At 40.1% G+C, this 13,468-nt stretch overlaps 1 protein-coding gene across 20 annotated transcripts in view; it reads right to left on the reverse strand.

Annotated features, from left to right (window-relative positions):
- CDIN1 (CDAN1 interacting nuclease 1) overlaps positions 1-13,468 on the reverse strand; it is a 231,340-nt gene that overhangs the window by 104,976 nt on the left and 112,896 nt on the right. For 14 of the 20 annotated variants that reach the window (XM_086321996.1, XM_086321992.1, XM_086321995.1 and 11 more), the window contains 2 exons: positions 2,382-2,447; positions 1,683-1,788 (listed from right to left, as the gene is read on the reverse strand). In XM_086321996.1, coding sequence (XP_086178122.1) covers positions 1,683-1,788; positions 2,382-2,447 — 172 coding nt within the window. The remainder of the gene's footprint in view (positions 1-1,682; positions 1,789-2,381; positions 2,448-13,468) is intronic. The other 6 variants (XR_015134994.1, XR_015134991.1, XR_015134993.1 and 3 more) reach the window with 1 other exon arrangement.

Below are 13,468 nucleotides of genomic sequence, written 5' to 3' on the forward strand. Positions count from 1 at the left end.
CTTTAGCAACCTAAACTTAAACAATTTGATTTTCTTGTCATTGCTTTCCCTATACTATCAAAAATGATGCTTTCTTTACTATTTCCAACTCATCATAAAATTGCTAAAAATCTGAAATTCAATTTACCACATTACTGCTAATTTGAATAATGGCTGAATAAAAGACAGGAAACGCTGAAGCAGCATTGATTTCTAAAACATTTTGCACTTTCCTCCTCCATCCCTGTAAAGTAAAGCTCGGATGCCACGCACAATTACACAAGAAAATCAAGAAAGCCATTACGTTCAGCATTTTGTCATGATCATTGTTACCATGGCAAAAAGTGGGCTTAGTTTAGCACATCTGCTACAGGCGAGGCCCACTGGCCTTTTGTAAAGCTGGGTAACAATATAATGCCAAATTCTGGAGACTGTCACTGTTTTCTTCCAGGGTAATACTACTGCCCATAGATATTACTGTCTCCTTCCTTAGTGACCCAAACCAATGCCATCCTACCGTCATATTCTTAAAGTTGTTCAGTACCAAGGAACACAGTTAATTTAGGAAGGTTACTCTTTGATCCACCTTCTGGTCTAATGAAAGCTTATGCTATGCTATGCTAAGTCACTTCAGTCGTGTCCGACTCTGTGTGACCCCATAGACAGCAGCCTACCAGGCTCCCCTGTCCCTGGGATTCTCCAGGCAAGAACACTGGAGTGGGTTGCCATTTCCTTCTCCAATGCATGAAGGTGAAAAGTGAAAGTGAAGTCGCTCAGTCGTGTCCAACTTTTAGCGACCCCATGGACTGCAGCCTACCAGGCTCCTCCATCCATGGGAGTTTTCAGGCAAGAGTACTGGGGTGGGGTGCCATTGCCTTCTCCGTATGAAAGCTTAGGACTCCAATAATAGCAAATGCCAAAGTTTCAACAGTTGTATTGTAAACATCAATAGAGCTGTACTAAAAATTGCATGGATTTAGAAGTGACCAAGACAATGCATGATAACTAGCTGTAGGCATATTATTTCCTTATTTGTAAAATGGGAATAAAATCCCATTATCCCAAATAATCTTGTGAATAAAATCCCATTATCCCCAAATCACACTTTCTTGTGAGTATTAACTGAGATAATCTGCAGGCCCAGACATATGAGGGGGTACTCAGTAATACAGCATCCTCCCCCTTCCTCCAACACCATCTTTTTCTTGACCACTGAGATTGCCATGCCTTTAGAAATGTTGGTTAAGTTGGTAGGTAAATGCTTTTCTATCATTAGAAGGTTAATTCGTTTTGACTTTCATATCGTTTGGATACTTTCCTCAGAGAGCTGAGGATAAAATACTTTTTTAAGATCTGATAGAAGGCATAACTTTCACATCAAGAGGATGAAAGTCAGTGTCAATAATATTATATCACATTCTATTATTCATATTTTAAGTGACACCAATATTATCACTGTAAAATGGAAAATGGAGTATATAATAATTTTGACCTCATGCACAGATTTTTTTGTTTTAAAAAGTGAAGTAACATTATGAATGCAGAGAAGTTGAAATTATCTGAAATGAATACATTAATCAAGTCTGCGTATTTACTAGAAACAAAGGCTACTAGCATTTTTACCATCTAAACAAAATATTTTTTTTCTAATGAAATTTCAGCAGAGTATCGTTTATCTTAAGAGAAAAATAATGGGGCCTTACCTATTCCAGTAGCTCCAGAACTGGTCATGCAGGTAGGCATGGTGGCTACATTCATCACCAAATGAGGCTTTGCTTTCAATCCAGTGAATTATGTGCCCTTCTACAGCTAAGGAACAAAGCATTACGAATACAGAGCAAAGGGAAGGGGAGATGGAAAATTCTGACTCTGCCTGGGTCTCTCCATGCTTCACATTAATGAAGAGAGGCTTAACCCTCACCGTCATGTAGGGATGTAATTATAAAACAACACATCGTACCTGTTTGTGACAAGGAATGTTTATGCTACAGTCACATCCCTTTTATTTTTGTCATTTACAAAAGTCTCCCTCCTATTCTGAGATTGCCTGTATAAACTGACAATACAAAAGCAAACCAAAGTGATCCTGGCTTTTCCACAGAACTCTGTTTTAAAAATGAATATACAGAGAAATGACTTGAAAATGGTAACCAAAATGTCTTTTGAAGACATGCTTATTTCTTAAACATAGGTAAAAGTTTTTAAAGCTTAGGTTTCTTCTGAACCCATTATTTTCTGCCAATTAAAAATCTTTTGCAATTATTTCACACATTTGAATACAAAATTATCAAGCTAATACAGATTCTTTGGGAACATTTGTTAATATTAACAAAAATTTTAAAAGCTATGGGAAAAAACACATCGCTTTATAAACAAATGCAGAGTAGAGTCTAAGGACTTACCAACTGGTACTTGTAAAATAAAGTCTGGCGTTTTGTCATAACCTCTTGCACGAAGCTGATCTTCATCTACAGGAAGAACAAATACTATTACTTATCACAGTATGCCATTAACAAGACAGCAATATAATTGCTTTTCTTTCTTAAAAATGTGTAAAAATTACTGATGCAGTCACACATATCATTCTTATGTATGCAGTGCTGTGTCAGAATAAATGAACTTTCTTCACAAACCTGAAGTAGAGATATAAAAATGTCTCTTTGTCCCTTCTGCATTTTTATATCTTTATTATAAACATCATTAATTCAAGCTGTCATATGCTACCTTTCTTATAATTGAAAATATACTCAAAATAATGAAATATACTTACTGATTAAAAGAAAAGGTTTCCACCATCATGAATATTGCTAATGTTATCAAGCCCATACTGACAATTTACAGTAAGGCATAAGCACTTTGGCTTTTACAATTATAAAACAAATGCTTTCATTAAAGCAATTAAGAAAGTTTAGTTTCAATTAGTGAAACTATTTCTACACACAAGAACATAAGAGAGAGACAAGGGACAATGAGATCCCCACAGAGAATTAATTACCCTGCTTAATACCTTTGGTCTGCTATTGTTTCTGGCATTTACCAGAGTTTTACAACTAACAATATGTAATTCTAAAAAGCAAACAGGCTTTGAGATTTTTTTTCTAAGTCTGTTCGATTTCTTGATCTTCTGTAAATATCAATGAGCCATTCAGGAGGAAAGGAGGCAGGAAAACAGAGAGCTTGTCAAAGTTGGAAAAAACTAGCTAGATGCTTGGTTTAAAAAAAAAAGAAAAATCCTCCAATATTTTCTAAAAGCTGTCCTTGACTTCTAATGGCATTACAATGTGATTCTGAATGAGCAGTTCTCTGTTAGATTTTGGAGTGACCTGGTCATTCAATTCCAGACATGGCTTTCTGTCTTCACCCAACCTCAACTAATGGCCCAACCAAGTAACAAGGAAGGCTGTGTGGTCTCTTAACATCTACTGGGCTGTTGACATTGTCATGCATCCCATTCGCCTTCCTGCATCACCTTTGATTAAAATTAATGACCCATTCCCAGTGTTGGGTAGCTTATTTCCAATTCATTTGTCAGGCCAAGACAGTGGTTTCATGGCCAACGTTCAGAAATTCTGTTTTAGAACACTCTTGTGTACATCCTGAAAGGTCAGCATTTTAAACATAAATAACCTTTTAATGATAAGATACACTTAAACTAGATATTTAATTACATTTGGTTAAAGTTGGTATCCTTTACTGAAATTCTGAAGGACTGATGCTAGAATTCAAAACAATCTCCTCTGCTTGAAAGATAAAAAAATACCAACATAACTGTTGAGATAAGGAAATAAAGTAATCTTACTTTAAAAACAAGAGAATGTGGAAAACTGGACTAAAAATGAACAAGACTGAAAAAATTTCTATCCTCTCAATGCATTCTGGCTACAAGAATGTTTAATGCAAAAGGCATTTATTAAATCAGCCCAAGTGCCTTGAGCTGATGCTTCAGGTAGCTGATGAACAGTTTTAAAAGCTGTGAAAGTAAAAGTCGCTCAGTCGTATCCGACTCTTTGCAACGCCATGGACTATACAGTCCATGGAATTCTCTAGGTCAGAATGCTGGTACAGTAGGTAGCCTATCCCTTCTGCTTGGGATCTTCCCAACCCAGAAATCAAACTGGGGTCTCCCGCATTGCAGGTGGATTCTTTACCAAGCTCAGCAATCCGCCTGCAATGCAGGAGACCTGGGTTTGATCCCTGGGTTGGGAAGATCTCTGGGAGAAGGGAAAGGCTTCCCACTCCAGCATTCGGGCCTGGAGAATTCCACGGGCTGTAAAGTCCATGGTGTGGCAAAGAGTCGGATATGACTGAGTGACTTTAAAAGCTGGGTTGACATTAAAGATACACTGGTCTGTTTAAAATTACCCATATTTGAGTCTTCTAACTGGCCTTTGGAAGAATTTGAGCTTGCTGAGATACTCCCAAAAGAAGAACTTCTTTGGTTTCTGGTGGTTGCAAAATTGGAAGCAGAGTTCCCTAGGGGCATAGGAACTGGAACATAAGGAGTTGCCATCTTCTTTTGGCTTTTGTAACAAACTTGCACACTTCTGAGTCCGAACAATTAGAGAACAAGTAATAAGCAATGCATTATTTTCTTCTTAGGAATTCACTCTCTCAGCCCGCTCGGGCGCGCTGCCCTGGGAGGGTTATCTCCAACCCTGCCTCACCACAGCTTCTGAAAGAGATGGGAATACCAGACCACCTGATCTGCCTCTTGAGAAATTTGTATGCAGGTCAGGAAGCAACAGTTAGAACTGGACATGGAACAACAGACTGGTTCCAAATAGGAAAAGGAGTTCGTCAAGGCTGTATATTGTCACCCTGTTTATTTAACTTCTATGCAGAGTACATCATGAGAAACGCTGGACTGGAAGAAACACAAGCTGGAATCAAGATTGCCGGGAGAAATATCGGTAACCTCAGATATGCAGATGATACCACCCTTATGGCAGAAAGTGAAGAGGAACTCAAAAGCCTCTTGATGAAAGTGAAAGTGGAGAGTGAAAAAGTTGGCTCAAAGCTCAACATTCAGAAAACGAAGATCATGGAATCCGGTCCCACCACTTCATGGGAAATAGATGGGGAAACAGTGGAAACAGTGTCAGACTTTATTTTTCTGGGCTCCCAAATCACTGCAGATGGTGACTGCAGCCATGAAATTAAAAGACACTTACTCCTTGGAAGGAAAGTTATGACCAACCTAGATAGCATATTCAAAAGCAGAGACATTACTTTGCCAACAAAGGTTTGTCTAGTCAAGGCTATGGTTTTTCCTGTGGTCATGTATGGATGTGAGAGTTGGACTGTGAAGAAGGCTGAGCGCCGAAGAATTGATGCTTTTGAACTGTGGTGTTGGAGAAGACTCTTGAGAGTCCCTTGGACTGCAAGGAGATCCAACCAGTCCATTCTGAAGGAGATCAGCCCTGGGATTTCTTTGGAAGGAATGATGCTAAAGCTGAAACTCCAGTACTTTGGCCACCTCATGCGAAGAGTTGACTCACTGGAAAAGACTCTGATGCTGGGAGGGATTGGGGGCATGAGGAGAAGGGGACGACAGAGGATGAGATGGCTAGATGGCATCACTGACTCGATGGACGTGAGTCTGAGTGAACTGTGGGAGTTGGTGATGGACAGGGAGGCCTGGCGTGCTGCAATTCATGGGGTCGCAAGGAGTCGGACACGACTGAGTGACTGGTCTGATCTGATCTGACATTCAAGAAGAGAGATTAATAGTTTATTAAAACTATCCTAGTTTGATCAACCTTTGCAGGTGTTCGAAATCTGCTTCAGAAGGAAAAATTATGATGTTTCTGACAGTGGCTAAAAACAAAATTTCAAAGGTCACCAAGCAATCCAAATGCACACACTAAAATCTCTTAAAAGGCAGTTACACTCCTGTTCACCACACCCAAATTACTAACACAGTACCTACAGTTTAAATTTCATGACTTAATGTGAAAAATTAAAAAAAACACCTAAACTCCTCAAACTGAACATAAACATCAGAGAATCTCTCCATCTTTCTGTGGAGAACCTCAAACTGTAACACAGTACTCCTACTCTCTACACCGTCCCCACATCCCTCCTTCTCAGCATAAAGGTGATTCAACTGTAACTGTAGTCAAAAGACAGCTTCTAGAAACCTCTGCTACTCCCAGCAATATTACATTTTTTCTTTTTTAAGTAAAGAGGTTATTCCACACATCTGAAATACTTTGTTGTTATGCATTGGGTATTGTCTCTGTTCTTTATTTTCTAAACTCTGTCTTACCTCCTCTGTTTCAACCTTCATATCATTCCTTTCAACCTAGATTTTCCTTTACTTGGCAAAATTCAGAGAAAATGACAGGACAAGTCTAGGAGGTGGTATTCATTCAGGAAGAGCTGTCCCTGCTCACCTGGTCTCAGCACCAGGAGATGGAAGTTTCTATCAAAGATCACCGTACTGGGAGATTTTTAAGTCAACCCCATCTATCTGACCAGATTTCCTGGCCTTTTCATTATGCTCCTTTCCTGGTTCTCAGACGGTTAAAGATTCCTTACCATGATCATTATCCCAACCACTGGGTATGGATTTAAAATTTGGTTGACCATCTGGCGGGTCAGGGTTTAAACTGTAAGATCTAGAGGCTACGGCTCACTCATCACCCAAAACACTACCTGTGCCTCATTCCTTGTTCATCCCCTCGTCTTACTGTGCGTAGGCCTAGCTCCCACCACACCCAGAGCCTGAAGCCTCTGCTCTGAGAACAGGAAATGTTTCTTTTCATTTTTTAAAACCCTATTCACTGCCCTATTCTCACCACCAACAAACACCTGTGTGTGTATGTCTGCACTCACTTGTGTTTAACTCTTTGCGGCCCCATGGACTCTAGCCTGCTAGGCTCCTCTGTCCATGGTTTTTCCCAGGCAAGAATACTGGAGTGGGTTGCCATTTCCTCTTCAAGGGGATCTTCCAAACCAGTGTCTCCTACGCATCTCCTGCATTACAGGCAGATTCTTTACCACTGAGCCACCAGGGAGGCCAGTTGGCACATATTTAATACACAAATGGGTAAATGAATAAAATATAAGTGCATTTTTAAGAGTACCATGTCTTCCACAAAGCTGACCCGGACTGACTAAGTAATTTTCTTTCCTGATTTAAAAGACAGCAAAAGTGACCCAAAGCTCAAGGTGGGAAGTTTTCCTATTTTGTTTGGTCTGCAATATTTTAAATAACATTGGATTTATCCATTCCTTAATGTTTGGGCAGAATTCCCCCCATAAGCAATCCAGGCCTGGTGCTACTATAATGTGTAGCTCTTTGGTTACTTTTACTACCTTTTTTTTTTTTTTGATGGTTACTGATCTGTTTAGATTTTTTATCTCTTCTATAATCAGTTTTTCAATTTTTATTTTCCTTGAGAATCTTAAGTTTCATCAGAGTTCTCAGGGCTTTTTATACATATTGGAGCCAAGTGGTTACTTATGAGTCTCTGAACTTTCTAAGTAGAAAGCTGGATGTTTAAGTAACTTGATGTTTTCTTCAAGAAAAAATGATGAGGGCTGAGAAAGAGGAAAGAGTAACATTGGTTTAAAAGCCTAGGAGGAGAGTTTCAGAATAGCACTTTTAGTATAACTCCTAAAATTGTTGGGGATCAATATGAAATCAGTGTCCAAATCCTGTATACCTAACTTACTCAGTGAATGCAGCAAATATGAAGTAGGGCTCTTCTGACTTAGCATATACTGAAAATGCCCAATATATCTCATAAATACTAAGCTTGTTAATAAGCTTCCCTGGTGTCTCAGTGGTAGAATCTGCCTGCCAATGTAGGAGACATGGGTTTGATCCCTGGGTCAGGAAGATCCCCTGGAGAAGGAAATGGAATTCCATTCTGGTATTCTTGCCTGGAAAATCCCATGGACAGAGGGGCCTGGCAGGCTACAATCCACAGGGTAGCAAAGAATGGGACACGACTTGGCCGCTAAATAAGAACAAGCTTGTTAATGTCACAGTCCAAGTATTGATTATCAAAATTAATATAAGAATAGTTTCACTTAAAAGAAGACTCATTAGCCTCTAGATCCACAAAATGTAGGATTTTTAGATAAAGGGTACCTCATGAAACATAGTACTCTGAGCTTATAGAGTCTTCTAACATTCCAACTTACACATGATACAATGAAAGAGGTCAGCAGAAGTGACTGTCAACACCTTTTTGTTATTGTTCAGTCACTTAGTTATGTCCAACTTTGCGATCCCATAGACTGCAGCATGCCAGGCTTCCCTGTCCTTCATTATCTCCCAGAGTTTGCCCAAACTCATGTCCACTGAGTCGGTGAAAACATCCAGCCATCCAGCCATCTCATCCTCTGTTGTCCCCCTTCTCCTCCTGCCCTCAATCTTCCCCAGCAGCAGGGTCTTTTCCAAGGACTTGGCTCTTTGCATCAGGTGGCCAACCACATGGGTCTTTCATATAGCCAGATACCATCTCAGCCAAGCTCTGGTTTGTCCCAACAGACCATATACAATTTTTAATTATGGAAAATATTTAAATGTCATCATGTGTAGTACTTATGAAGCGGCAAAAAAATTCTCATTTTCCTCCTAGAAGATTTGAAAACACGAGAGCGGGGATGGGTCTTGGACACTGTTTAGTTGACACCTGCCTGAAGAGGAAGTGAACAAAATCAACGCTTGACTTCTACTATCTTGATGATCCTTTCTCCAATGTAACTAAAAAACCAATGAAACTGCATCTACAGATAAAACCGATGCTAAATTTTTCAAAACAATCCAGTTCTTCATTTATTTTTAAGTTGTCAGGCTTGCCTTTGGAGGACATTTTAAAAAAGGAATCACATAAATGTAAAGATCACTGTGAAAGTTTAATTTCTCTGGCCTTTTAATTACCCTCTCCTCTAAATGCCCAAAATATCCACAGCAATTAAGTACTAATTACACAATTTCTTTCTTTAAAAGAAAGGGCTGATTTTGAGTCAGAGAACAAAACACATCTGAAACTGGTTAACATATACTTAAGAATCATAGCAGGGCATGAGGGCTATAAGAGGAAGTTTGAAGTTTTCCTTTTTCGTTTCCTTAAAAGGCTTTAAATTTAAGAAATACAGTTATTCACAGAGAAATTATGCAAAATTCCAGTTCATAACGTCTGAAAATGAAAAGAAAAATAACATTCTGACATGGCCTTTTATCTATGAATTTGTCAAAAGGTTTCTAAAATCCTAGGTTAAAATACCTTGTATGACAAAAAAAATCTTTTTAACATCGGTTACATTTTTTACTAAATTGGGGAAGGGCAAAAAAGACACTTCCATACAAATGAAAACTACAGTATATTTTTTCTACTCTAGTATTTTGTTTTTCTATGTGTTTTTTTTAAATCCCCAAATACTGTTTCATTCAATAACTGGAGCTGTGACCTTCACATCCCATATTTCTATCTTCTCTAGAAGGAAGTTTCACAGGCTTTCTACCTAATTAAAGAATTTAGCAGGGTTTTGATAATAGATATTATTATGCTATGCAAACCATGTGCAAAGGTACATAGAACAGATATGCATTTAATGGGGAGACCGAGATGAATGAAACCTTTAGAGGACCTAAAAATTTCATTATGTCCATTAAGTTCAATCTTTTCCCCCAAAGCCTCTTATCAAAGCCACTAATAAGGAATACAGCTGACTGCTCTGACCTTATCCTTTGTTTATGTCTTTAGGGGACAATACTAGTGAAAACTAAAGTGCCCTAAAGACAGGGAACAAATGGGGGTGGATGTCACAAGTCAGAACAGTGCCAAGTGAGGCAGGGTAGGCTGGTCCCCATTGACTGGTGGTTCTGGAGACAGAGAACACGAACATGGACAACAGAAGCAAAACTCTTCCTTCTGTACCTCACTCTGTTGCTGTTGTTCTACAGTTGCGAAGTCGTGTGCAACTCTGCGACCCCATGAACTGCAGCAGTATGCCAGGCTTCCCTGTTCTTCACTGTCTCATGGAGCTTACTCAAATTTATGTCCATTGAGTCTGTGATACCATCCAACCATCTCAACCTCTGTTGTCCCCTTCTCCTCTTGCCCTCAACCTTTCCCAGCATCAAGGTCTTTTCCAATGAGTCGGCTCTTCTAATCAGGTGGCCAAAGTATTGAAGCTTCAGCTGTATCACTCTAAATTCTTTTGGTTTAACACCACAAGAGAAGGGACAAGTCAGAAGTCAGCATGGTAGAGTAAAAAAGAATTCAGGGCAAGCTGTTCTGGGGTGGGGTGGGGTAACTGTGATTCGAGGTCTGAGGCAAGTTTCCACTAAACAGAATAGGGGGACTGGAGGGTCACAGAGTCCTTTGTAACTCCAAAATTCTGTGCAATGGATGAATGTCAGCCTTTGTCTGGCCCAGCTCTTTTAGCTGTTGTCACTGATGTGAGAACCTGTTGTGCCTGAACCAATCTCGGTAGAGGGAGGCGTATTAGTAGTTCGGAGGCGTACAAGAGATCTCTACACACTGATACACAAACACACAACACACAGGACCAAGGAACCCATCTAACAATAACAACAACAGATGTGACCCTCCAATACTTTTTGTTTACGGGGAATAAGATTGCAACCTGTAGCTAATTTTTTGTGGGGTGAGATATTTGATTTTTTGTCCTGTTTCCTGCCCTGCCTGGCATCGCCAAACTACTCTCACAATTGATTCGGGTGGGCGGTGAAAGACATAACCCCCAACCACTGGCCCCAGGAGTGGACACGTGAGCCAGACTAGCTGATCAGAGCCTATTTTTAAGATTGATTATGGGGCAAAATGAGAAGCACCACTTTCCCCCTGGGATTACGAACTCTACAGAGTAAACAAATTAGCAATTCCCAGGGATCACCTTTGTTTTCTGAGAATGAAGCCTACATTGGAAAAAAGAAACACAAAAAGGAAAAAAGAGGAGACACCGATGACATCGTTTTGTCTTTTAAATTCTAGATGACACCTCAGAAGCAAACTTCTTTGGACGCTGCAGGTATCTCTGAACCAATATTTCTCCCTCTTGTGTGTGCATATAATCTAGTTTGACTGGATCTCTGTCACTTACAACCCAGGTGGTTCTAATTTATCAGCAGTGGCCAAGAAAGCAGATGTTGGATGATGCGAGTTATCTAACCAGAGCAATGGTTGAGGGAAGAGCTGTGGGCTTCAAGCAGGAAGACTACCATCATAAGTGGACAGGCTAACCTGTATTCAAAGTTCTAAAGAACCTTTCAGCAGCAAACGTGTCTGTGGTTCTTTTCTCTTGGTCCCAGGGAGAAGCATGCACAAGCAAAGTCAATAAGATTAGTAAGTAAAAGGTGGTCCCTCACCTTGACAATTTCTTTAGGAAGGGGAGAACAGACCCCAGATTCTCCACATTCTGCCCCTCAAAATAATGTTCCCGACAGACCCCAGATTCTCCACATTCTGCCCCTCAAAATAATGTTTCTGTTACCCGGAAAACTGCATCTTATTTTAACCTTTAGTTAGGAATTTAAATAGCTGATACTTTTGGAAACATCCAACCATCTTAGTTCCCTTTAGCCTATGTAACCCTCTGTTTTATTTCTAGTCTCTTACCCTCAATGGCTAACATCTGCATGTACACACAGTCTCAGTATTCTGAATCTCATCTGTTCCCACTGCCTATTCTTCACCTGAAGTCATAATTCCATATCACATCATAATCACTTCCCCGGAGCACTGCTGCTTTAAATAGGGAATAAAGCAGCAGGAGTAGACGAACTCTCAGAAACACAGATCCTAATTTCTTACAGCAAAGAATATCCTTCAGTAAGCCTATTTGGCTTTATACAGATTGCACCCTCCTGGAGTCCCACAGAGCAGTACATGAATGCTAGAAAAAGCACCTATGTAAAATATGCTGGTCTGTCCTAAGGCAAGACCAAACACGGCAGGGTGAGGCAGGATGAAGCAAATGTCTCTCAGGTGTCACTCAAAGTAATTGTTAGCTGCTACTAATAGGGCAACATTCACCGGAAAGAATAAAATATCTCTGGAACCATCCTTATTAAGCCAAACTTAACAAGAATTTGCACCGGACAGTGGCTATGGAAGTCACTAATGAAAGTCCCTCCGACGTGGAGAGATGCCAACCCATGGAGGATGAATGTTTGTCTTCAGTCTTTGGTACACACTCTTTCATATTTTCCCTATCATTGCAAACATTCTTGTTGTCTTCTGGCTGTCACTATTTTTCTTTTCTCCCTTGCCTTGTGTCCAAATCTCTCCTCTCACCCCACACTCCCAAAGGAGAGAGAGACAGAGGCTATACAATAAAATATGCTATCATTAATTACTTGAGAGATACAAATTAAAACATCTCCATCAGACAAGATACATTTTCTATTTCACTGATACTAGAAATGGAACAAACCCTTAGCAGAAGGGATAAGGATGGTCACAATGCCTAATTGGTCAATTTCCTTGTGTCTCCAAGCCTAAAAGCGGGCAGCAAGCTCTTTGCATCTTCTGAGACTTCAAATGTACATCAATAAATGTTCATTCTAAGTTAACTATACTTGGAAAGAACTGATTTGTACTTATTTGAAAATTTCATGGAAGGACCCATGTTTGACTTGTTTTATTTATTTTTTATTCCTAATGGTACATGCCCATAGCAAGTACCTAAAAGGTAACAGTTTGCTGCACCAAAAGAAACAGTGATTAGCTTGTGGTAATACAGCCAGGCTAATGAGCTCAGCGAGCCACCTGAGAAGCACATGGAAGTAGGAAGAGGCTGCTAAGAGACAGCAGATGAGTAAGATGAGTAAGTAAAATTCTATCGCTACTTCAGGAAAAGTTGCTTACAAGCCAGTAGCATTTTCTTCCTATGTTGAGGGTGGCTATTGATTTTTAACATAGTCTGTACCTTCTTTAAAAATGTTCACAGGAGAAGCAGGACCACAGCCTTGAATGCATTTATTTTCACTACTAAGACAATCAAGTGAGATGCCCTAGATGAAAGTGCATTTTAATGGGACGGACAAGGCAATAGTGTGTGTGGGCTGGAGGGGAGGCGTGCTTATCATCATCTTCAAACTATTTAGGATATTGTTCCTGGCATGCCTGGTGGTTCAGACAGTAAAGAATCTGCCTGCAATGCAGGAGACCTGAATTCAAATCCTGGTTCGGGAAGATCCCCTGGAGAAGGGATAGGCTACCCTCTCCAGTATTCTTGGGCTTCCCTCGTGGCTCAGCTGGTAAAGAATCCACCTGCAATGCAGGAAACCTGGGTTTGATTCCTGGGTTGGGAAGATACCCTGGAGAAGGGAATGGTTACCCATTCCAGTATTCTTGCCTGGAGAATTCCATGGACAGAGGAGCCTGGTGGGCTACAGTCCTTAGGGTCACAAAGAGTCAGACACGACTAACGCTTTCATGGTTTTTCACTTCACTTTCCTGGCATGCAGAGAACATACTTGGCAAAAAGTAACTGAAAAGAATGA

This window comes from Bos grunniens, chromosome 10 (assembly GCF_055505025.1).
Source record: "Bos grunniens cultivar Pamir isolate PY7600 chromosome 10, Bosgru_T2T1.0, whole genome shotgun sequence".
In the NCBI taxonomy this organism is placed as follows: domain Eukaryota; kingdom Metazoa; phylum Chordata; class Mammalia; order Artiodactyla; family Bovidae; genus Bos; species Bos grunniens.